The following is a 25,659-nucleotide window of genomic DNA, read 5'->3' on the forward strand; positions in this document are numbered from 1 at the left end:
AAATCATTTTATGAACTTTGTCTTAAATCTTATAGTTCTTGTTTTATTGGGGCCAGTAGAACTACTGTTTTTGAAATTATAAAAGTGACAGCTTTTATCATTAAGAAATAAATTCAAGCACAATATTTTCCTCAATAAGTGATTTCAAGTACATTCATTATTCATGTGAGTCCACTAGGTATAAATTAGCATTTTTGATATTTTATAGTTTATTTGGCCTAATTTTTTTTAATCAAGTAGAACTGTAATTTTAGGATTGGTGAGATGATTACAATAAAGGAAAATAATATGTATAGGCTTGTTTTTATTCCAATGTAATTATAAAGCAGATAAGCAAAGCCTTTATTAAGTAAGAACACCTCAAAAGAATGTGGTAGACGTTTACACTAGTGTCTTTGCTTATATCTATTTCTCTAAAACCACAAATGTTTGTTTTTTTTCTCTTTTAGTGAGATTCCCCCAGAATAGCATAGTGATTTAGAGCATAGACTTTGGGCTATACAGATTGGTTTTGATTTTTTTTGCTCTATGACCTACTAGCTTTATGATTTGGACAAGTTAATAAGCCTCTCTTGGACCCATTTTTTCTTAGGTAAAATGAAGGTCATGGTTTTCACCTTAAAGAATTGTGAACAATAAATATTATAATAGTAGTAGAAAGGCACCACCTAACACTCATGTAATGCTTATAATGAGTTACTATTTCCAGGTACTTTACACATATTAATTCTAATCTACAGAAAATTCTAATCTAGGTACTTCAGTACCTACCACATGGTAAATATTCAACAGATACTGGTTACCTTTGATATTATTCATCATCATCTACTTTAATATCATCATCTTCATTATATAGTGTGTTAAGAGAATAGTGTCCTCATTTTTATTAATTATATTTTACAAACTTGATTCTAAATTTATACATTGATTTCCGTTCTACATACAAAGGAACTATTTTCAGTGTTGCTGTTTCTGTTGTTAGGCCCAAATCTTCCTCCCCTTAAAAATCCCTTTTTAAATTTACCCTGGCTTTTATTTCGCTATCTATAACATATTTTGCCCTCAGACAGAAAAATGTGTGGATTTAATAGAATAGACCATCTATAAGGGTTCTAAATCCATTGTAATTTTTTATAGTGAGTTTTAAAAAATAGATTTTTTAAACTTACATTTCCGGGTAGAATAAAATAGCTTAAAGCATCTGCTTTGGAAACTGGGAAAGCTGAATAATTATGAAAGTCTCATATTAAAGCAGTATAGAACTGTGAAAGCAATAAGGGCCAGAGAGAGTGAAATTTGAGGGGAAGAAGATTCTTTAAGAGTTACCCTACATTTACTTACTAATTTGGTTGAATGTCATGCAAAAAGATATGACCATTTGATTAAACACCCCCCCCCAAAAAAAAAAAAAAATTCTATAGAAACATGCCCACAGATGATCCAGATAGTGCAGTTAGAGGGAAAAAGACTTTAAAACAACCAAAGCAGTGTGCCTGGGTGACACAGTTGGTTAAGTGTCTGACTCCTGGTTTTGGCTCACGTTGTATTCTCTCAGGGTTGTGGAATTGAGCTCTATAGCACGGAGTCTGCTTAAGACTGTCTAACCCAGGCAGCCTGGGTGGCTTAGCAGTTTGGTGCCGCCTACAGCCTGGGGCGTGATCCTGGAGACCCGGGATCGAGTCCCACGTGGGGCTCCCTGCGTGGAGCCTGCTTCTCCCTCTGCCTGTGTCTCTGCTTCTTTCTCTCTCTCTGTTTCTCTGTGTCTCTCATGAATAAATAAATAAAATATTTTTAAAAAAGACTGTCTCACCCCTCTCCCTCTGCCCCTCCCACCCCGTGCTCACTCTCGCACTCTTTTTCTCTCCTAAATAAATAAGTAAATCTTAAGAAACAAAAACAAAACCATGCATAATTTGTAAAGGAAAATGAAGAAAAAAGGGAAGAAAATACGAGAAATAATGGAGAATTTCACCAGATAATTGGAATATACATATGATTTCAGTGGAAGTTCTTGTACTGAAAAACAGTATATGAAATTCTGAACTCAATGAAAATTCATTTTGGGCAAGTAGACATTATTAATAAACTAGAGGAAAAGTCAATAAAAAATATCCAGAGTAAAGCAAAGAGAGGGAAAAGAAAGAAATGGACAAAACATAACAAAAGTGATAAAATATAATTTTGTCTTTGGAGAAGGAGGAGAAAACGGACAGAAGCAAATATCCAAAGAGACGATGGCCAGAACTTTGTTTCTAAAACTGATGAGACTTCATGCTCACAAACCTTACAAAACTCCAAATAAGATAATACAAAGAAAATAACATGTAGGCACATTATGGTAAGATTGTTGAAAACAAAAATAAATAAAAATCTTGAAAACAGCTTTAGAGGGAAAAAAAAAAAAAAACATGTTATTTTCTTTCTTTTCTTTCTTTCTTTTTTTTTTTTTTTTAGAAATCTTTTAAGATTTTTTTTTTTCTTTTTAATTCATGAGAGACAGAGAGATAGTGCCAGAGACACAGACAGAAGGAGAAGCAGGCTCCATGCAGGGAGCCCAATGTGGGACTTGATCTCGGGATTCCAGGATCACTCTGTGGGCTGAAGGCAGGCACTAAACCGCTGAGTCACCCAGGGATCCCCAAACACGTTGTTTTTGAAGGAACATATCTAATAGCTGATTCCCATAGAAATCATGGAAACTAGCCAACAGTAAAATGACATCTTTAGAGCACTGAAAGAAAAAAAAATGCCAGCCTAATCCAGAGAAAATGTCTTTCAAAAACAAAGATAAAATGAAGGTTTTTTTGAGACTAAAAAAAAAGAAAAGACCAAACAATGTAAAGAAACACTGCTCTTTCTTGGATTACTTGCCCTTATGTTAGGAAGACACTTAAAGCATCCTAAGGGGAGGTACCAGTGGGAGGAACTAAACTCTGTTGCCAACAATTAGCACATTGTGAGTGAAACATCTTGAAACAGGTCCTCTAGCTCCAACCAAGTCTTTAGGTGACTGTAGCCTTAACCAATATTTTCACTGCAAGTTTCTGAGGGCCCCTAAACCACAACTGCATTGCTAAGCCTCTCATAGACTCCTGACTCACAGGAACCATATAACAAATATCTATTGTTGTTTTAAAAATGAGACACATAAAGAATAAAAGAGTAAAGGGAGTCCTCAGAGGGAAAATGATCTAAGACAAGGAAATGTAGGAAGGAATGAAAATTAACAGAAAAGGCACATAGATGACTAAATATAAAAGCATACTGATTGTTGAAAGCAATTTTAATAATTTCTTATGTATTTTAAATTATATTTAATATTAAAAATTAGATCATAATAATGCAGTAGGCATGGCAGGAGAGTTGGTAAATGAGATATAGTTGTTAAAAGTTTAAAATGAGTGAGTTTAGCAAGATTGCTGAAAACAAGGACAATACACGAAAATAACTTGGACTTTTTTCATACTAGCACCGAAAGGAGAGTGTAATTTATAAAATAAAACCTTTTAATGATGTTCAGAAATAAGCAAAACTAAATCATAGTTTTAAAAGTTAGGATAATAATCTTGGAGTAGGTAGTAACTGAATCTAAAGAGGGAATAAGGCTTTAAGGATACTAGTGTTTTCTTCATCTGGTGCTAGTTACAGCAATGGACTTAGTTTAAGAAAATACACCAAACTTGACATTCATGGTTTGTGCACTGTTTTATTATGTATGTGTCATATTTCTATTTAAAAGTTCAGAAATTGTGTAAAAAAAAAAAAAGTCACTCAAATGTATTCCTTGATGATGAGTTTGAAGAACTAAGTCTCTCAAACAGTATACCCAATTAAAGATATAGAGAAATTATATTAATTTTAGCTTGTTAAAGAAAAATGCATTTTATAAAAAGGACTCTTTTCTCCTCCTTTTCCTCCTTTTTTTTATTAGCGAATTTTAGCACCCTATACTGATTTTCACTACAGACATAGTCCGGATACAGCTGAAGGACAACTCAAGTAAGTACCATTTGTTCCTAGTAATTTATAAGGAAGTGTTTATGTTGCTGTTAAAGCTTTTAGATTTACCTGATTGTATGTAGAGCCAGAACAATGGGAGTTTAAGTAAATTTCCTATTTCATGAAGGAGTTACGTTGTATTTCTCATAATTATCTGTGGCTTAAGAAATTAAAAATAAGTTATGAGGAGTTTAAAGACTTGAAATTGATCTCTTTTTTAAAATAATATAAGATAGGCTGTAGTAGAAACAAGATCTTTAATTATTTTTCTATTATGTATTTTTAGCGTAATTACATTGAGAGAGTAAAAGAATGAAATAACAACAAGGAATAGAATGAAGAGCTGCCTTAACTACGTAAGCCGAAGGATAAACTCTGTAGAATTTTGGAAGTAGGGTTAGTAGGGAAATAAAAGGAGATAGAGTAACGTTTGTTTCCTAGAAATGATGCAGGGTAATTTGCAACATTTTTTTGGAGAGAAAATACTTGTTCATGAGGTATTCTGGGATAACTATAAATTGATTCAGGGATCAATGTATTGTATTAATGTGTTATCTGTGAAGATTTTACGGATTGTGCTATTACAATAAATGTGCTATGAAGCATTTTTCTAGTAGGATTGTTGGACTGCAGACATAAGCACTTATTTGATGATACGGAATTTAAAATTCTTAATTTCAGAATGTTGTGAAACTGGGATATTTTTGTTTTTCATTTTTCATTGTTTTTCATTTTCATGAAAAATAGCGATTTTATATCTTTAATCACTTCTGTCACTGTGGACTCATCACACCCTAACATTTCATAACCTGAGCTAAGATATCAAAATAGATGTTCTCTGTTTAAGACTTCTCAAACCTTATTCCAGCTGAGTTGTGAATTAGGGATTTTTAAGCCCCTTTCTTGGCTTTTCCTAATGACACTTAACATTCTCCTTATTGATGGGAGAAATGCACTTTCTGCTGTTACATGAAAAATTACTATGAATGTAGCAGCTTAAAATAACATCAGTTTATTAGCACACAGTTCAGTAGGTCAAAAGTCTGGCACAGCTTTTATCTGGGGGTTCTGATGAAAAATCCATTTCCAACCTCATTCAGGTTGTTGGCAGAATTTACTTCCTTGCTATTATAAAACTAGGTCTGTGTTTCCTTGCTGACAGCTGAGGCCTACGCTCAGCTCCTATAGGCTACCCTCTTTCCTTGGCACGTGGCTCCCTCTGTCTTCAAACACAGCAAAAATTCCTCAAATCCTTTGTGCTGAATCTCTGTTTTGTCTTCTGCCACCAACTGCTGAAAGCTCTCCAATTAGATCAAGCCTACCAGATGATCTCCCTGTCTTTTAAGATCTGCCAGGCTATAAAACATAAATTAGTCACAATCATGGCAGTGATACCATATTCCAAGATCCAGGGTTTGGGGCATGGAATCTTGAGGGAGATGGAGGACATTTTTAGAATTCTGCCTACTAAGATGAGTGAGAGATGAGCCTGGCTATTTTTTAGAGTTGGAGAAGGAAGGTACATTCCACCAAAATCCTTTCTTACCTGTTCGGTTCTATAATTTACTTGCATTTAGTTCCTGGAGTGTGGATAGTTTTGGAGGCATGGGTACATTTATGGCCAGGAAACAAGAGAAAATGGAGTGATTTTTTTTTTTAGTACTACAAATTTATTGAATAGATTAGAGAATGAATTACCAGGCAATCACTCTAAGTATGTCACTAATATTTTTGTGTGTGTGTGAGAAAGAGAAAGAGATCATGCATGAGCAGGGGGAGGGGCAGAGGGAGAGAGAGAGAGACTCCTAAGCAGGCTCCATGGGGTTCTGTTTCATGACCTGAGCTAAAATCAAGAGTTGGATGCTTAACTGACTGAGCCACCCAGGCACTCCTGTCAGTAACATTTTTAAGAGGAGTGCCAAAAGCTTTATCCCATAATTGTCTAAATCTCATTTATCTCATTTCTTCCACCACCCCATCTCCTCATTTTAGTTTCCGTTATGTTTTCATTTATTTGATACTATAGAGCTAGGTGTGGTTTGTTTATATGTCTTTTTAAGTGTTTCATTCCTCTTTTGCAGACTGCTCACTATTTAAGTTGATTATTTTCTTTTTTTTTTTTTTCTTTAATGTCTTCCCCGCTTTTTCTTTCCAAGTTCTCTGGATTTCTGTGTTCTTACCGCTGTTAAGGGCTTTATTAGGGAAGACAAAAAGATGGCACAGAAAAACACAGTTGAGAGAATAGAGGTGGTTGAGGTGGCATAAGTAGTTTAAGATTGCTATTAAGTATTGAAAACTGGCCATAAGCCATACATGGAAAATTTAATGAATATAAATCTATTGCTTGATTAATGGTTATAAACTATTGCTTAGGAAAGAACAAGTGAGACATTTAGATACACAATTAGAAAATAGCTGGTGATATTAATATCTAGGGTTTTTTTTTAAGATTTTGTTTATTTAATCATGAGAGACACAGAGAGAGAGAGAGAGAGGCAGAGGCACAGCAGAGGGAGAAGCAGGCTCCATGCAGGAAGCCTGACGTGGGACTCAATCCTGGGTCTCCAGGATCATGCCCTGGCCAAAGGCGGCGCTAAACCGCTGAGCCACTCAGGCTGCCCAATCTAGTTATTTTAAAATATCAATGAATATATATGGGATGTTGAACTTGCTTGTTAGAAATTTTGAAATAACTTTGGGGCAAGAATTTTCAAGTAAAGAGAATATGTGTGGTAGGGCACCTGCCTGACTCAGAAGAGAATGTGATTTTTGATCTTGAGGTCATTAGTTCAAGCCCCACATTGGGTGTAGAGATTTTATATATATGCATGTGCACACACATATAACAAACTTTGAAAAAAGAATACATGTAAAAGTAAGAGGTATTTTCTTTGCTAAGGGGTAGCCTTTTGACAGAGATGCTTATTAAATAGGGTGATGCTGTCTCTAGTGCTCAATTAAAGGTATTAATGAGGTATCTAAGAATAGTTTTCAGAAAGCAGGAAAAGTAGAACTAAATTGAACAGTGGAATTTATAACTTACTTTAAACTATGTTGGGAATTTTAAATTGGGGCAGGAGTCAGTATATGGGTAATTTTTCTTGAGGTAGATCTTTTTTTTTTTAACATGTTTTATTTCCTTGTAAATATTTAAATGTTAACAAATGATAGATAGGTTTTCTTTCCCTGATACTTTAGGAGAAAAATCTCACTTTTTATTTTGACATTTGTTTTCTTTGATTTCTGCCCCTTGCATTCCCCACTCCAAGAGAGGACAGAGAAGCAAGGTTTCTAGCCAGTAAAATGGGAATCATAGCAACATTCCGGTCATGGGCAGGTAAGTTAATCTGTGCTGCTTAATAAGAAAAACTTGATTATTTTTTCAAATGTTAAATTATTATTGTAGCATCTATTTAGATGTTAACCTAGTCTTAACTTTGTATGTTATTATTAGAGTGAGAGGGATTTGTAACAATTACTAAAATTGACTATTTGTAAGTCAAGTGCTAATGATTACCTAGGTGATTAAAAAAGTTTTTCTATGGGCATGAGCTTTCATTTGCCCTGGGTAAATACCCAAATGGAATTCCTGAGTCACAAGGTAGATATATGTTTAGTTTTATAAGAAACTGCCAGACTTTTTCTGAAAATACTTAGGCTATTTTATACTCCCATCAACAGTCTATGTGAGTTCCAGTTGCTCTGCATCCTTACCAGCATTTCATGTTGTCTTAAAGTTTTTAGCCATACTGGCTGGTGTGTAATGGTACCCAATTGTGAATATTACTTAGATTTCCCCAATGAGTAATGATAGTGAATATTTTTTGTTTATTGGCTATTCAGCAAACCTTCCTTTTTTATATATTAATGTGCTTTAAACTGTTTGACCTAATTACTCCACTTAAAATTTTTATCTATACAGATTATTTGAATTCTACCAGTTACAGTCTTTTGTACATTCAATAAATTTTAGAATTACACTTTTAAAAGACAAATGCCAAGCAAATTTTTCACTTCACTTTATTTTTTTTTTTCATTTTTTTTCACTTCACTTTAGATTAAGAGGTATTACATAAGAGAGATAGGGCATTGTCCTGTCTCCTGTATTCTGAGAATCACTCATCAGCAAACAAATAGTAAGCAGTCAGATTGATGAACTTTTTTGGGTATGCAACAAATAGAAGAAGGAATTTAAATGATAAAAATTACTGATACTCTCTAGTCAGTAGGGAAATATTAGATATGATAACCAAATAATAGCACAGTTTTGGAATTATCTGGAAAAATATCACAGATTTTACATTATGAATATATTGCTATAGATTTTGTTGAAATTTAGATTAGTGATATTTTTTCTTTTTTATCCTCTTTAGGTATTATTAATTTATGTAAACCTGGAAACTCTGGGATCCAATCCCTAATTGGAGTACTTTGTATACCAAACATGGAAATAAGGGTAGGTAGTTACTCTGTTTCATTTCCAGACTTAACAGAGGAAATTAATTGTTAAAAAAAGTTGTTTCAGGTATTGCTTTTTCCTCGTGAATTATTCATATGTATCACAGAGCATTTAAAAAATACATGAATAAATATTTACTACTTGGTTGAACCCTAAGGGTAATACAAATAATTTGAAACAGTGATGTTAGGAACTATGGCTGAATTAAAAACGAACTTAAAAATATGAAATTAATTATGCTTTATTCATTAAAAAATGAAAACAGTACAGAAGGGCATTCTCACTGTAAAAGGTTCAAGCAGTTCAAAACTCTATTCAGTAAAAAGTAAATACAGTATTTATGTATCTTATGCCTTCTAACATGTTTTTGTAATGAGTGGTGGTTTTCATTAAAATTGGGTTGTTAATATTAATATGCTTAATTATCAGATATATTCCTAAAATGTGGCTAAAACAAATTGAAATTGGAGGAAAAAATATAAACTCTTCAGTAGTTCTTTCTTTTCCACTTAGATGGTTTTGTTTTGTGTTCAACTGATTAAAACCTGCCCTTTTCTTGTTTTTCTCTATGTGAACCAAACCTGGAGTTGAAAAATATTAGAAAATACTAGCCAAGGGTGCCTTGCTTAAAATGTGAACTGAAAAGCCTTTAGACCATGGAAATGGAAGGGATGTGATTATAGATGGAAAGATCTATAAGCAGGGAACTGAAGGTTGGGGCTATTCACTTGACTGCTTACTTCACAGATGGGGAAAGAACATCGTTTTTGGAGTCTGGCCCACTGAAATTTGACTCCTAATTTTAGTCTTTATAGCTCCATTACCTTTGGCAAATTATGTTTCACCTGTATATCTACTTCTCCATATGTACTACAATGGTATAATAAAAGATTAATTGAAAAGATTAAATTGTGTATGTAATATAGCACGCTGTAGTTATCTCTTCTCAAGTGTAGTCCTGAGATGGCAGTTTTCTAAAATAAGTAGTTCTGATTTTATCAGTTTTTCCTTCTGTGAATAAGACATTTAAAACCTCTGTTTTAAGTTTTTAAATTTAAATGAAGATTCATTCCATAAAAGTAAATGAACCGCATTTATTTGCACTTGCAGCGAGGTCTGCTTGAAGTGCTCTATGATATATTTCGTCTTCCTCTACCTGTTGTGACTGAAGAATTCATAGAAGCACTGCTCAGTGTAGGTAAGTATTGAAATCCATTTGTATCTATTCATATACTGTGATTTTTAAAATGGTTTATCAGCTGAGTCTCTCAAAGGCAAAATACTGAACTAAATATTGAATATCATTTTCTTACTGCATCATCATGGCATTAAATTAGCATTAAAATAAAACCTCAAATTTCCAAAAATAAGAAATTTTGATTTCTTTATCATCACCCTAGGTATTACAGATGAGCGGTGAAATTAGTAGAAAAATGGACAAAGAAAGGAAGGGCAAAGATAAGAAACTGATATAATTCTCAAATTAGATTATCTAATTCTCAGTATAATTTTATTTTAGCCAAATGATTCCTAAGTCCCAAAATGAAAGTTTAGACACTGTACATCAATAAATCATTTTTTTCTGTATGCCTTTTCAGTCTTTTTTTTTTTAACATTTTTAAAAGATTTATTTATTTATCTTAGTAGGGGTGGAGGCAGCAGGGAGGGAGTGTATGACCAGCAGACTCCCCACTAAGTAAGGAGCCCCACATGGGGCTCAATCCCACAACCCCTAGATAATGACCTGAACCAAAATCAAGAGTTGGTCACTTAACCAGCTGAGCAACCTATGTGCCCCTCTGTCTATTTATTTAACCAACATTTTAAAACATTATTTATGGCCTGATTAGCTGATGGTTAACTGATGTGTTTTAGTGATTTCTTATTTTTCTTCTAACTACCTAATTTTAACTATTTTAGATCCAGGCAGATTCCAAGACAGTTGGAGACTTTCAGATGGCTTCGTAGCAGCTGAGGCAAAAACTATTCTTCCTCATCGTGCCAGATCCAGGTAGAATTAGGGGAATAGTTCAAATTTATTACAAATACTATTTTTATGTTAAATTATGTAATATGTTGAACAGTATTTAAGCTGTGTCTGTGCTCTGTTTATTTCTAGGCCAGACCTCATGGATAATTATTTGGCACTGATACTCTCCGCATTTATTCGTAATGGACTTCTAGAGGTAAGAATTATAAACTTATTTTATCCTATTTTACTTTTTAATTTTCTCTGACAAAGTTCTCTCAGAGCAACAAGCATACATATGATTCATAAATGTATTCCTACATGCTATTCTGCAACTATAATATTTTCTTCTTATTTTCAAAGGGATTGGTTGAAGTGATAACAAACAGTGATGACCATATCTCAGTTAGAGCTACCATCCTTTTAGGAGAGCTTTTACATATGGTAAGTTTAGCAACTTTTGATTATGTTTCATACTATTAATGTCTTAATTTATAAAACAGATTATTTTAATAATGTTACTTTGTAATATCTCTAAGTAAATTTACGCTTTTTGAGTGTCTTTGCATTGCAAAGAGCCCTTGATGATGCCTTGTATCTATCTATACATAAATGTATGTGTGTATATGTTACTGTGTGTATATATATAGTGTAGGCTAGTTTTATAAGTGAAAAAAATGTAAAAAAAGTACTGAATACTGATTTTTATACTTACTTTTGATGACATTTTGAGTCCTATAAATCTTTTTTTTTTTTTTTTAATATTTTATTTATTTATTCATGAGCGACAGAGACAGAGACACAGGCCAAGGGAGAAGCAGGCTCCATGCAGGGAGCCTGATGTGGGACTCGATTCCGGGTCTCCAGGATCACGCCCTGGGCTGAAGGCGGCGCGAAACTGCAGAGCCACCCAGGCTGCCCCTATAAATCTTAACATATCTTAGAATGACTTGCTGCCTAACAAGAAATTCCAAAACTAGATACTACGTCAGTCGGGTAGCAGTGGAATTGACATATGACAGTCAGTGCCTGAATTTTAGAAAACTTTGTGAAAAAAAATTCAAAATGTAACTCCCTTGTTTGAACATATTCTCTGAGTTGAGATTTAGAAGTTGAGTACTTTTTGGGGTTTTTTTTTAGTTTTTTTGGAGTTTTTTTGCCTTGATTTTGTGACATCAGTAACTTTGGGAAACAAGGAGCTAAGAAAGTAATCTGACCATTCTCTAATCCCAGCAAATCAAGCAATGGGAGAACTGATTGTTTGTAAGGTAGAATTCCTGTTTATAGGTCACCTGTTAGTAGAATATTGAATAAAACGAACCACTTTAAACTCATTAAAGGAGGAAGTAACCATGTGGCAGATCTTTTAAAAGTATGTTATGATTTTCTTTTATTGGCATAGTATTTTTGTTGTTGTTGTTTCAGTCAATACTACCTCCAGTATTTTTTTTTTTTTCCACATCAGCTGGGCTCTGTGAGTGATGTGAAGAGAGTTTAACAGAGTTTAACGATAACTGTCTTGTTTACCAATGAATTGTTTATCTACATGCTTCATTCTCCTTCAGCCCATCCATGGAAGAATTAAGTAATACTGCAGGTTTTCAGATGTGATTTTTATTTTCATTCTTTCATTCTAAGGTTATATCAGTATCTAGAATTATTTGCTTCTTATGAAGGAATCTTTTTTATAGATTTCATCTTTTCCTTCCTTCATGACCAGAATTCTTGATTCCCTTGAAATATAACAGCTGGTTATTTTGAGTATAGTGCTATTAGTTCATTGCTTATTATGCTTAGATTTTCTGGCTTCCACATTTAATTACTTCTCTTCATTGGTGGAAAGCAGATTGAGTGGTGAATTTTGTTTGGAAAGCAGGATTAATGTAACATTATAGCATTGGATCTAAGTTTTGAAATGTAAACCTTTCAGATCATTTAAGAATTGAATTTAATTGGTTACCACTTAACACTATAATGTTAAAATAAAGGATCTGTAAAATTCAGACTATTTTTTAATGTAACAGGAGTGTGTATCTTCATTCTGTCCCATCTTGTTGAAAGATAAGATGAATTATAAGTAAGTATGTATTGGAAAGTAAATCATTACGTTCACTTTATGAGTAAAACCTTTAGTATTTCATCTATGAGTAATCTATAACAAAATATTTCTATTTGTCAACTCTTAAAAAATGTTATATTTTACTTTAGGCAAATACAATTCTTCCTCATTCACATAGCCATCATTTGCACTGCCTGCCAACCCTCATGAATATGGCTGCATCTTTTGATATCCCCAAGGAAAAGAGATTGTGAGTATCATAGCTCTGTAGCTAAGACTATGCCTGGTGTATTTAATACCCACTTACATGACCTTCTCTTTCAAAAATTGCATATGTGTATGTAGATTATGCTTGGAAATTTTTTTTTTTTAATTCTCTTAAGGATGCCTTACAGATGAGGGGAAGATTGATAGTATTATTTGATAATTTGTATTTTAGGCTACCAAGTATTATTATAGCTTAGTAAAATCAAGTTTTTCTAGCATGTTTCTTGCCAAGGACGTAAACTTTCTGCCACAAAATTAAAAATGTTCTTTGAAAAATTTCTGGACTATTTTATGTTTTGAGCAGCAGTTCAGGCTCTTTAATGTCTAAAATATTTCAAGTTAAGGGATCCCTGGGTGGCGCAGCGGTTTGGCGCCTGCCTTTGGCCCAGGGCGCGATCCTGGAGACCCGGGATCGAATCCCACGTCGGGCTCCCGGTGCATGGAGCCTGCTTCTCCCTCTGCCTATGTTTCTGCCTCTCTCTCTGTGACTATCATAAATAAATAAAAATTAAAAAAATAAATAAATAAAATAAAATATTTCAAGTTAATAAAGCACAAAGAGTAGCAATATCTTTTGTATGTGTGATTAAAAATGTTGGAATTTAATAACTTGTAGTATAGGCATTGAAGTAAGTTAAACTCTTAATACTGAAGGAAATATTGCAAACAAAATTTGAAACAAAACTATGGTAATACAGCTGTAGCTCTGTTAGAATTTCACATTGCTAATAAAATAAAATTTAAAAGGTAAAAATGGAGAAGCCTGGTTGGAAAGTGCTAGTAGGAATCTTTTTCATTTTGTTAAGACTTTGTCTAAACCAGGAGTGTTTTCTTTTTCTTTCTTTCTTTTTTTTAAAATTTTTCTTAAAGATTTATTTATTTATTCATGATAGATACAGATAAAGTGAGTGAGGCAGAGACACAGGCAGAGGGGGAAGCAGCAGGTTCCTTGTAGGGAGCCCGATGTGGAACTCTATCCTGGATCACTACCTGAGCCGAAGATAGGCGGCAGGCACCCAACCGCTGAGCCACCCAGGTGTTCCCCCTCCCCCTTTTTTTTTTTTAAATTCTACCTGTTATGATTAGAGAAATCTATATATTTGGACTTTTTGTAATGTTAATGAAATCTAGTTCATTAGCTGTTCAGAACTGTGAATTTTTATTAAGTTATATATTTCTTAAAAGTTTAGTTAGTTCAGAAGTACACATATGGGCCTCACAATAAGTAAATAATATTCTATTAACTTTAACTCTGCCAATGGATATACTATTATTTAATAGAAGTTGTATTATAAACTAAGAGTATTAGGGACCATCTCAGTTCCAACTCTAGGCTTTCATAGCTTTCAGCTTTTTTTTTTTTAAGTTTAAGTAACCTCTCTCTACATCCAGCATGGGACTCGAACTGACAACCTTGAGATAAGAGCCACATACTATACTGACTGAGTCAGCCAGTCATCCTTTTCAGTTTTTATTTTAGTAGTTTGATGATGGAAGAATGTTTTTCCTGAGTCCTTGTAGACCTAAACTCTATGGTTCAGGTTATGACCCATGAATTTCATGGTTCATCCAGAATTCAAATTTACCTTCAGAATTTCAGCAATAAGAACCTTATAATGGTTTTTGTTTTGTTTTGGTGGTGTTCTTTTCACTCAGCAAGCTCTTTATTTATAAATACTTGCCAATCTGAGCACATCTCAAGGTTTTAAAATTTTAAATCCAATTTGTTTTTCCCAGGAGTTCTGGAGTTGAGACTTTTTTGCTACCAGATTCTCAAAAACTCTGCTTTTATGAACCACAAACAAGGAATTAAAAATAATTTTTTTAAAAAAATACCATTTACAATTGCAGATCAGTGGGAGGAAATAGAGACTATACAAATTGATACTGGAATCATCAATTATCCACATGGGGAGAAAATGAAATATTCCAGCCTTATATTATAAATAAAAATCAGTTTTAGATGGATTAAGGATTTAAATGGGAAAAGCAAGTTTTTAAACTTCTGTAAGAAAATAGAGAAAACTAGGTTTCTAACTTTGTAGGAGTTCTTAAAACCAATATACAAAAAGTCCCCACCATAGGGCACCTGGGGGTGGCTCAGTGGTTGATTGTCTGCCTTTGGCTCAGGTCATGATCCCAGGTCCAGGGATTGAATCCCACATCAGGCCCCCTGTGGGGATCCTGCTTCTCCCTCTGCCTATGTTTCTGTCTCTCTGTCTCATGAATAAATAAAATCTTTTTTTTTTTTTTTAAAGTGCCTGCCACCACAGAAGAAAAGATTAGTAAATACATATTTAGTTGGATTTACATAGTGTTTTTTCATACAAATAGCATTGTTCTTGATTTTTTTTTCTTTGTGGTTCCAAATTTGATTAAATAATTTACTTTCTAGCAACCATCTCTAGCCTTAAATTTATATATTTTACTAGGATAATTTACCAAAGTGATCTCTTTAAAATTATGCTAGCTTTGCTACAGAATTAATTCCGTTTTTTTTCAACAGGCGAGCCAGTGCAGCCTTGAACTGTTTAAAACGCTTCCATGAAATGAAGAAACGAGGACCTAAGCCTTACAGCCTTCATTTAGATCACATTATTCAGAAAGCAATTGCAACCCACCAGAAACGGGATCAGTATCTCCGAGTTCAGAAAGATATATTTGTTCTTAAGGTACTCAAATGAAACATCGCAATTTTTAACTTCATTTCCTAATTTTTAACTGATGGACGTTAATACGCTATACTTGCTGAGTTAGTTTTACTCAGGCTTATGGATTTTCAAATGGCTTTCTAGTTTTACAAGCATTAGAGCTATGTTTCTATAACTTTTTAAAGTTAAAAAGCCTTGATAATTCATCCTTAAATGAAAAATCTTTCTTTAAATTTTTAAGATTTGAACTTCATTTTCTGGATGTGAAGAGAATTGCCTTAATTTTCCTTATTACTTTCTGATGATTTTAGGATACAGAGGAAGCTCTTTTAATGAACCTTAGAGATAGCCAAGTCCTTCAACATAAAGAGAATCTTGAATGGAATTGGAATCTTATAGGGACCATTCTTAAGGTATGATAAGATACTTCTTGGTTATAGCTTCACTAATTATTCACTGTAATTCATCATGCTTATATGTTTGGGAATTGATAAATACATATGTAATATAACCCATTATATTTTTCTAGTGGCCAAATGTAAATCTAAGAAACTATAAAGATGAACAGTTGCACAGGTATGTAACAACTATTTTGCATTTAAATTGAAAGAACTTAAATTTGAATTATATGATATCTAATACCCATGAAAAGTAATAATTGGTGTTTTAAAAGATACATACATACATTTTAATAGTTGGTATTCCGTAGGTACATGTATACATTTTTGTGTATGCTGTTCCAACCCAAAAGCATCAACTAATTCTTTCTCTAGTTATTTATATTCTGATTTTAGTTTTAGAACAAATGAAGTACTTGAGATAAAAATTTCTCAGATTGGGATAATATCAACCATATTGTAATCTTAGCCCTAAGTAACATATGAGGATGACATAATAAGGACATACTGTTCATTTCCCAAAGTGATGGCCATTTATTTTTACTATTCTACTTGCATTTGCATCTGACTTTGGAGGGTTAGCCATTTGTCCTCCTCTTTGCATTCCCATTAACTAAGTTGAAGTTTTCCATGTCTTTCATAAAACATACTAATGTTCATAGCATACACATCACTTCAAGCTACTGTGCTGTTCTCTAGTACCCCCATGCATTTTTACTCAGAATGAATTTAGACTGATCCACTACCAGTACTGATTTCATTCATCATTCAATGAGAGGGACTTTACTTCATTTTTCTGAAAAATTTATGTCCTTAATATTATTATTTGATTGTATTCATCTCCTCATGAATTTAACTTAATATCTATATTAAGTTTATAGAGACTATATATAAACTTACATTGGAATAAAGAAACAGCACCAACTTTTCATACTGCTTGAGAACAGAGATGAGGTGTCATTCAACTTTGTTTCTCCAAATCCTAGAATTGGCACCATTGTTGGATTGGATTGTAGTGCATGAAATTAAATTGAATTAAGTTAAATGGAAGCTTAGCCCATAATGTCAAAAGTGATATTGAAATATAATAAATTAGGTCCATTGCTTCATAAATACAGTTGCCTAAATTTTACCTGAAGCTTTTGGGCTTGGCTTTTGCTTAATTGTGAAAAAGTGACAGAATTATAGAATGATATATTTTGCTTACAATTTCCTAGTATAGGATTATTTTATAGAATCATGGGACAAAGACTGTCACAAAAGAATAGTAGAAGAAAATTTATGTTCAGGTGTCTTCTTCCTATTTATCCAAGCTTATCTTCTAGCTATGTTATATCTGTATTTTGCCAGCTAGCTTCTTTGTTCTCTACTATTTCTTTCAGACATCTCATCATAAAAGTATTTCACAAACTGTTCTTGACAAATAAGGTTATTGTTTTTGCATGCGTGTGTGTGTGTGTGTGTGTGTGTGTGAGATGTACCAGATACTTATTCCCTCCCATTTACTCTAATGGTTTAAACCCAAAACATATTCAAAGCCCAATTACATCATAAGCTATGGTTAAGATTTTAAATTGATTTTTTGGTTTTTCTGTTGGTAATTTTATTTTGCCTGTAGGTTTGTACGAAGACTACTTTACTTTTACAAGCCCAGCAGTAAATTATATGCCAACCTGGATCTGGATTTTGCCAAGTCTAAGCAGCTCACGGTTGTGGGTTGCCAATTTACAGAATTTCTTCTTGAGTCTGAAGAGGTAATAAGCATTTTGAATATTTTCCTAACAAATGTTTTTCATTGAATTTGCCCCCTTCCTTTTATTTCTGAATATGTGTAAGTTATATTTAGAAACATATGGAATGAGTCCAGACCTAGATTTGAATCCTGACTCTGTCACTAGCTAGTTACGTGACTTTGGACAACTTATGTGCCTTATAGAAATAAGAACTGGTTTTCTCTTTGTAAAATGGAAGATAGTATCATCTTCATGCAGCATTGTGTTGAATGAAATTTAAAAGAACAGGTACTCAGTGATTGGTATTTGTTATTAGTAACTTCTTCATTATCATTTTATTTTTTGGATATGATTAAAGTTAATTTTTCTAATTATGGTCACTAAGTGTTTTTCCAATAATAGAACAATGTATTTGCTTTTAGGATGGGCAAGGATACTTAGAAGATCTGGTAAAAGATATTGTTCAGTGGCTCAATGCCTCATCTGGAATGAAACCTGAAAGAAGTCTTCAAAATAATGGTTTATTGACTACTCTTAGTCAACACTACTTTTTATTTATTGGAACGCTTTCTTGCCATCCTCATGGAGTCAAAATGTTGGAAAAATGCAGTGTATTTCAATGGTGAGTTGTTTTAGTCTATACCTGAACTTTAATGTAGTCAGAAATGTATGCTTTTTATTCTGTGTACATGTATTTGATAAATTTTATTAAAATACTAAAAAAAACTAGAGTTGTTATCTTGATGCTTTGTTCTTTTATGTGATATTTGCGATTAATGCTTTCTTTTAGAAATGCTTGCTTAAGGGCGCTTGGGTGGCTAAGTTAGTTGAGCATCTATCTGCCTTCGGATCAGGTCATGATCTATCTCAGGGTCCTGGGATCCAGCCCTGGCAACAGGCTCCCTGCTCAGCAGGGAGCTTCATGCTTCTCCTGCTTGTGCTCTCTTGCTTGCTCTATCAAATAAATAAAGTCTTTTTTTAAAAAAAAAAAGCTTGTTTTTATTTTCGTCCCTATTTTTTTTTTTTTTTTTTTTTAGTCTCCTTAATCTCTGTTCATTGAAAAACCAAGATCACTTGCTGAAACTGACCGTTTCTAGCTTGGACTACAGCAGAGATGGATTGGCAAGAGTCATCCTTTCCAAAATCCTTACTGCAGCCACTGATGTGAGTATAACAGGCAATAAAACTATTTTTTTATAACCAATTAATTCAGTACCTCATAAAGCCAAGTAAAATTAATTATTAATTCTAAGAATATGGGATGAAATTGGAGTTTACTTTAAAATAGTAATTCCTCCAAGAAACCATATACAGTACCCATATTTTTCTAGAAAGGGGAAGAAGCAGCTAGATTTAAACATAAGTATTTTGTTTTGCTAGTACTAAAAAAAATACGTAAGGGGCTAGACCATCAATTCCAATTTTTCTGCCAGTTGCAAAACTGTCCCAAAACGAAGTCTAAATAGGCTATCCATGAAGTTTGTTTGTGTTTTTTGTTTTTGTTTTTGTTTTTGTTTTTATATTTTCATTTATCTTTGTAGGCCTGCAGGCTGTATGCAACGAAACATTTAAGAGTATTATTGAGAGCTAATGTTGAATTCTTCAATAATTGGGGAATTGAATTACTTGTGACCCAGCTCCATGATAAAAACAAAACGATTTCTTCTGAAGCTCTTGATATTCTTGATGAAGCATGTGAAGACAAGGTGAAGGTCTATTATATTATAAAATACTTAGACATGAATTTTTATTGAATTATTATTTTAATCATTAAAATTAATTAATTTCAATTTTACTAGAAAATAATGTGAAATTATAATGTACCTAATGTAAGTGTTTTGGAAAAAGAATTTACTATCATTTTGCAATTGTTAATTTGCCTAATAATTACTTTTTTTAGGCCAATCTTCATGCTCTTATTCAGATGAAGCCAGCTTTATCCCACCTTGGGGACAAAGGTTTGCTTCTCCTCCTGAGGTAAATATTAAGTAAATTTTTCTTATAACTGTGTTTTTTGTTGTATTCTCTTTAGCAGTGTATTTTAAAGCTGAATTCAAATAGGAAGCACTTTAAATAAAGAGTTTAGTGTTAACTTCTGAAAGAGGTCTATTTTAGAATCTTAGACGTCCTTTAATACTAAAACTCTTTTTTCATTGTTTCCTTAATGTTTCTTATACGTTTGTCTCTCCTCATTATTTTCATGACATTTTCTTTACTGTGATTGGATTAATTTGTTCTTGTAAGATTATGAAAATTTATCTGTATTTGAAATTATATAAATAATAGTTGACCTTTTACTTTCAGGAAGAAGCTATTCCTAAAGTCTTTGAGCTTCTTAAACACTTGTGGTCAGAGTCTTGTGTTAAACTGTTTCTTGTTTTAATTTACAGATTTCTTTCCATTCCAAAAGGATTTTCCTATCTGAATGAAAGGGGTTATGTGGCAAAACAATTGGAAAAGTGGCACAAGGTAACTTTCTGTTGAGTAAGCTTCAATTTGTATGTTTTTACCTTAGGGCATAGCTCTATGAATTTAGAGGATTTTTATATCAACATTTTGAAGCTCAAGAGGTCAAATATTTAAACATTCATATATAAAGTCAAGTCTTAAATTCTATGTAATTATTTGTGTTTATATCTATCCATTTTTAAAACTACATTATTTTGTAGCAAACTATTAACTTTGTGTACATTCTATTGAAATTTTGCTTTCAGTTTAATTGATACAATGTACTGGTATAATTTGTTAACCCTACTTACTATCATTTCTTTTATTCTTATTCTTGGATCCCTTATGTAGCCCTTTTAAGCTACAACTAAAACATTTTCCTAAATGAAGAAAGATTATAAAACAGTTCTGCAAAGCAGATATAATAATCTAATTAAACTTTATTTTAGGATGCTACTGACATAAACCTGAGAATAGAGTTCTTGCTACTAGTTAACTTCCTTGCTTTTCTTTAGCTGGTCATCACTGTGATTTTATTTTCTTTGAAGCGTTAGAAATTGTCAAAGCATCTTAGAAACCCATGGATAATCAGTCTTAATGTAAATAATTTTTAGATTTTTCATCATTTCAATTATTATTTATATTGAACCATATTTCACAAGAAATTCTCAGGGGTTTTTTTTTTTCCTTTTTTTTTTTTTTTTTTTTTTTTAAGATTTTATCTATTTATTCATGAGACACACACACACAGAGAGGCAGAGTCTCAGGCAGAGGGAGAAGCAGGCTTCCTGTAAGGAGCCCAATGGCGGAACTGGATCCTGGATCCCGGGATCACGCTGTGAGCCAAAGGCTCTCAACCACTGAGCCACCCAGGCATCCTGAAATTCTTGTTTTTTAAAAAATACTGTAACTATAAAACATACTTTAGGCAGAGCACCTGGGTGGCTCAGTCAGTTAAGCATCTACCTTCAAGCTCGGGTTTGGATCCCAGGATCCTAGGATCAAGCCCCACATCTGGCTCCCTGTTCAATGGGAGCTCATGCTCTCTCTCTCTCTCTCTCTCTCTCTCTCTCTCTCTCTCTCTCTCTCTCTTTCTCTGTCAAATAAATAAAGTAACTTTCTTTAAAAACAAAAACATACTTTAGGCATGAAGTCTTTCAATAATTAATGAATTGGAGAATTGAGAGAAGATGTGACAGTTTTAAGTTACTTAAACAAATTACCATAGTAAAATCAGTCACCGTATTAGGAAATTGCTTAGGATATCTGGCACACTACTTTGAAATAGTAGGTACAAGATAAAACTACTATAAATGGCATGTGTACTGTTTAAGGAAACAAAAGAAGGGTAGATGATTCTGCCTTAGAGATTAGAATTAGCAAAAGAAATTTTGGGTGGGCTCAGGAAATGATATGATATTTGAGATAGTCTTGAAGAGTAAGTAGGTAAATACATTGACTATAGGTTATTGAAACTTCAGACTTTTGGAGAAAGCTATATTCCACTGTAGTTAGGGCTAGGATAACTGAGGAGTGGAAAGATGAGACTGAAATGTTGAGTTAGAAGTAGATTATAGAAAGCCCTATAAACCATATTATGTCATTAAGGAATTTCACTTTTATCAGAAGTGAGGGAATTTTAGGTGTTTAAAGTCTAGTCTAATTAGAGCTGTGCCTTAAAAACATTGACAGGTCGTGTAGTGCAGGAGTGGAAGTTTGATCATTAAAGGTAAAGCCTAGGAATCTTAAGACCAGTTAAGAAGCAAGAACTGGTAAAAATGTGAGTTTAGTGATGCTGAGATTGGATAGGCAGGGATACATTTTCTGGGCATCTTTGAAATAAGATGGACCAGATGTGTGGACTGATTGGATATAATGAATGAAGAGTCCATCTTGACTCTTTAAAGTTTCTAATTTCAATGACTGAGTATGCAGTGGATCACCATGAAGAGATTGTGATTACAGGGGTGCCAGGGGCACCTCGGTGGCTCAGTTGGTTAAGCATCTGCCTTTGGCTCGGGTCATGATCCCGTGGTCCTGGGATCGAGCCTCATGTCAGGCTCCCTGCTCAGCAAGGAGCCTGTTTCTCCCTCTCCTTCTGCCTCCCCTCCAGGGTGGTGGTCTCTCTCTCTCTCTCTCTCAAATAAATTTTTCAAAATCTTTAAAAAAAGGAGAGATTGTAATTATAAAAAATAGTTTGCAGGATAAGGATAATGATTTTTGAATATGTTGAATTGTATTATTACTCTGTGGAATGACCAAGTCATTGTATCCAGAAAATATTTGGAATTTTGGATCTGGAGCTCATATATGTGCTGAAGATTGCAATTTGGGAGTCCTCAATATATAATAGTAGTTGAAACCTGAAGTGAGTGAGATCACCAGGGATGATAAAAAGAAAGAACAAAAAAAAGAAAGAACACTGGAAATTGCTCCCTAGAGAACATCCTGGTTTAATGAGGGAAATAGAAGGACAGAAACACAGAAAATTGCCAGAGAGAATGGTGTCACTAAAGGATGCTTCAGGAAGGAGAGGTCAGTGATACATATTTGTTAAAAAGATGAACAATAGAAAATAATCTGTTGAATTTGACAGTTTGGTCATTGGTGAAATGTTTCTTTAAAGGTTTTTATTTACTTATTTGACAGCACAAGTAAGGGGAGCAGGAGAAGGAGAAGCAGGCTCCCTCCCCACTGTGCAGGGAACCCAATGCAGGCCTTGATCCCCAGATCCTGGGATCAGGACCTGAGCCGAAGGCAGATGCTTAACCAACTGAGCCACCGATGCACCAGTCACTGGTGAATTTTGCTAGAGCATTTTCAGTAGAAAGTTACAAACAGATGCTGAATTGCAGTTACAGTTAATTAGGCAGTAAATGAGAGGTGTCAAAATAAAGATAGCATAGTCTCTCTCTCAAATTAGAGAAAAGGAGAAAGGGAAGAGAACCAGCTTACTGAATGCCTACCATTTCAGGTCTTACCTCATTTAATCCTGAAGACAATCAATGAATTATTTTATGTTATTTCTATTTTGTGAATGAAAATTTGGAGATGAAAAAAAAAAAAAGAAAATTTGGAGATGAAGAGGCGTAAACCTTATCCTAGGTCACAAAGCTTAAATATAGCAGAGCAGGGGTGCTTTTTGATTCCAAAGCCCATGCTCACTATATTTTGATTTCCTCTCAGTAGCTTATGGCGTGCCAACATGAACTGAGACTGTCTCTGTTTCAAAGTAATAAAACATCCAGGCCAGTAAAGTATTAAAAATTAACTCATTCATTTTAAAACTTCACCTAGTACTCAGACCTGATATAGACATGGAAACCTACAGTGGAGGGAAGATTTGTTCAGTCTCATCACTCTTTGTACTCATTCCGCTCCCCATTTACTAGCTACCTTCTGGTTCAGGGCCTTGTCAGCTTTGGAGCAGGAGGAAGAAGGGGCATAGGGCCAAGAACAGACTTACTCAGTTGGTACAATTGTTATCTGGACTATTTAGCTTTGAATGTGGTAGATTTCAAATGTTAATTCTTTTACATGAGGGTTACTTTCATGCATTTCTCAAAGACCTCACCACTCTGGAGCTCTCAGTTTTAGTTCCCTGGACAAGGGCAGTGGCTCCTCTGCCTGCCTGCTTATATTTCCTGTATAGGCAGAGATCCATCCCTCAGTTCAGGTTTTCTTGAAAAAAAAAAACCCCTCCAGATTGGTTCTTTTGGGCAGAATCCTCAAGAGGACCCACATTTAGAAACTCAGTGCATTTCACAGCTATAAACCATACCCCTGACCTTTGGCTAGTGTTTTCCAAATGAATTCCCCTGGTCAAAAGATTATTCACATGAATGTAACTACTCCTGTATAAAGCTCAGAATACTTGCCTTAATTAGATTTTTTGCACGGAGATTTTCATATCTCCGTTTGGTAATAATGTAGTGGTAATAGTAGCAGTAGTAATAATTATGGTATAGTATAAATTAAAACCTCATGTTACTATTAGAAAGTAAATATGGAACCTAAAGGAAAAATAGGAAAAGTATGTTTTTAGAGGCTCTAAATAGGGAGTTAAGGTAACCCATCAAATTCAAGTTGTCTAAAATAGTTTTGAATGAAAAATGTCTCCCTGTGCCCTTATTCTGTCTTTTCTGAAGGTAATGCCTGTTAACAGTTTATTTTGTATGCATTCAGAGATGTTCTATCTATAGGTACATACTCTTTATTTAAAAATAAAATGAGTTCTGTTTTCAAATATAGATAAGAATGTTTTTCATTTAGCAGTATATCTGAGGGATCTTTTCAGAGCTACACATTTAAATCTAGCTTGTTCTTTTGAATGGCTGAATAGTACATTATGTGAATGTACCTTAATTTTTATAACCACTCCTGTATTGACATTGTTTCCAACATTTTTTGTTTTGTAAACAGTTTACTGGATATTCATTCATATATCTTTGCATGCTTGTACATATATATCTATAGGATAAATTTATAAAAGTATAGTTGTGAGTCAGAAAGTCAGAAAGTATGTGAAGTAACATTTTTGATACATAGTGCTAAGTTGTTTTCCAAAGAGGTCCTACAAATTCTTTTTAAACAGTTTAAAGTGGAGATCTTTTGTAATAAAGATGGCAGTGTGACTGACTTAAAGAACCTAAACTTTTTCAAGTTTTAGTTGGAAACATTTTTTTACATTTGACTTGATTTAAATCAGTGAAGAAAGAGCTATAATGTTTTTACCAAAAAGTGCTAAAATTATACAATTCATTTAATTTTCTTTTAGAAATTTTTAGTGAATATGTTTAGGGTTTAATAGTAAGAAGCTAGTTTTTGTTCGTAATGGGGAAAGGGATTTAAATAAGATGAAGAACAAAACTTTTAACTTATGGACTTTAAAATAGTAATTGAACATGGGGATAAAAATATAAGCAGAAAGCTTTTGGGTATGATAGAACATTTGTATTCATAGCACCTTGCTCTACCCTTTTTAAAAGTATCTTAAATATCCTGTACAGATGTTCATTTTTCTCATTTTTATGCTTGTAAGATTTGCTAGGTACTAACATGTTATGAATTTTGTGACTCATATGATACTGCATACAACTAAAACAATATTGTTCTCTAGGAATACAATTCAAAATATGTTGACTTGATTGAGGAACAACTTAATGAAGCACTTACTACTTACCGAAAGCCAATTGATGGTGATAACTATGTTCGTCGGAGTAACCAAAGGTACAGTCTAGTTAATGAAATAATTTATTACTGGTGTTCAAATATAAAATTCAAAACCAGTTCATAATAATTCTTTATTTTTTGAAGTTTTCTGAGTACTTGGAAATTTTATTTCCTTCACTGACTTAAGAAAAAATTCTTAAAGCATAGCATTGACTGCTCAGGAATTCCAGTGGCACTCATACTGAATACTCTTATTGATACAGTTTATATACATTCCATGCTCTTAAGCCTACTCTTTCTGGTATTAGCTGTCTTAACATTACTCAGTGTTTTGAGGCCAGCTAAATTGTTATTTTCCTAGAGAAATCCTCATGCTTTTCCACTTTTCATATTTTTACATATGCCAAGAAGGTTATATCTTTATCTAGTACTTTATTTTTAGTCCATATTTTAATTAGCATGTTGTAAATGAGGCAATAGGTATATCAATCATCTTTATTATAC

At 33.5% G+C, this 25,659-nt stretch overlaps 1 protein-coding gene across 7 annotated transcripts in view; it reads left to right on the forward strand.

The window, feature by feature from the left end:
* RICTOR (RPTOR independent companion of MTOR complex 2) overlaps nt 1-25,659 on the forward strand; it is a 117,274-nt gene that overhangs the window by 68,298 nt on the left and 23,317 nt on the right. For all 7 annotated transcript variants that reach the window (XM_025436376.3, XM_049109307.1, XM_025436377.3 and 4 more), the window contains 18 exons: nt 3,932-3,999; nt 7,269-7,336; nt 8,373-8,455; nt 9,569-9,656; nt 10,379-10,469; nt 10,578-10,644; nt 10,791-10,871; nt 12,636-12,736; nt 15,260-15,425; nt 15,716-15,817; nt 15,934-15,980; nt 17,421-17,556; nt 17,958-18,157; nt 18,573-18,699; nt 19,077-19,241; nt 19,436-19,512; nt 19,926-20,004; nt 25,103-25,212. In XM_025436376.3, the coding sequence (XP_025292161.1) occupies nt 3,932-3,999; nt 7,269-7,336; nt 8,373-8,455; nt 9,569-9,656; nt 10,379-10,469; nt 10,578-10,644; nt 10,791-10,871; nt 12,636-12,736; nt 15,260-15,425; nt 15,716-15,817; nt 15,934-15,980; nt 17,421-17,556; nt 17,958-18,157; nt 18,573-18,699; nt 19,077-19,241; nt 19,436-19,512; nt 19,926-20,004; nt 25,103-25,212 (1,856 nt within the window). The remainder of the gene's footprint in view (nt 1-3,931; nt 4,000-7,268; nt 7,337-8,372; nt 8,456-9,568; nt 9,657-10,378; nt 10,470-10,577; nt 10,645-10,790; nt 10,872-12,635; nt 12,737-15,259; nt 15,426-15,715; nt 15,818-15,933; nt 15,981-17,420; nt 17,557-17,957; nt 18,158-18,572; nt 18,700-19,076; nt 19,242-19,435; nt 19,513-19,925; nt 20,005-25,102; nt 25,213-25,659) is intronic.

Source organism: Canis lupus, chromosome 4 (genome assembly GCF_003254725.2).
Source record: "Canis lupus dingo isolate Sandy chromosome 4, ASM325472v2, whole genome shotgun sequence".
Lineage (NCBI taxonomy): Eukaryota > Metazoa > Chordata > Mammalia > Carnivora > Canidae > Canis > Canis lupus.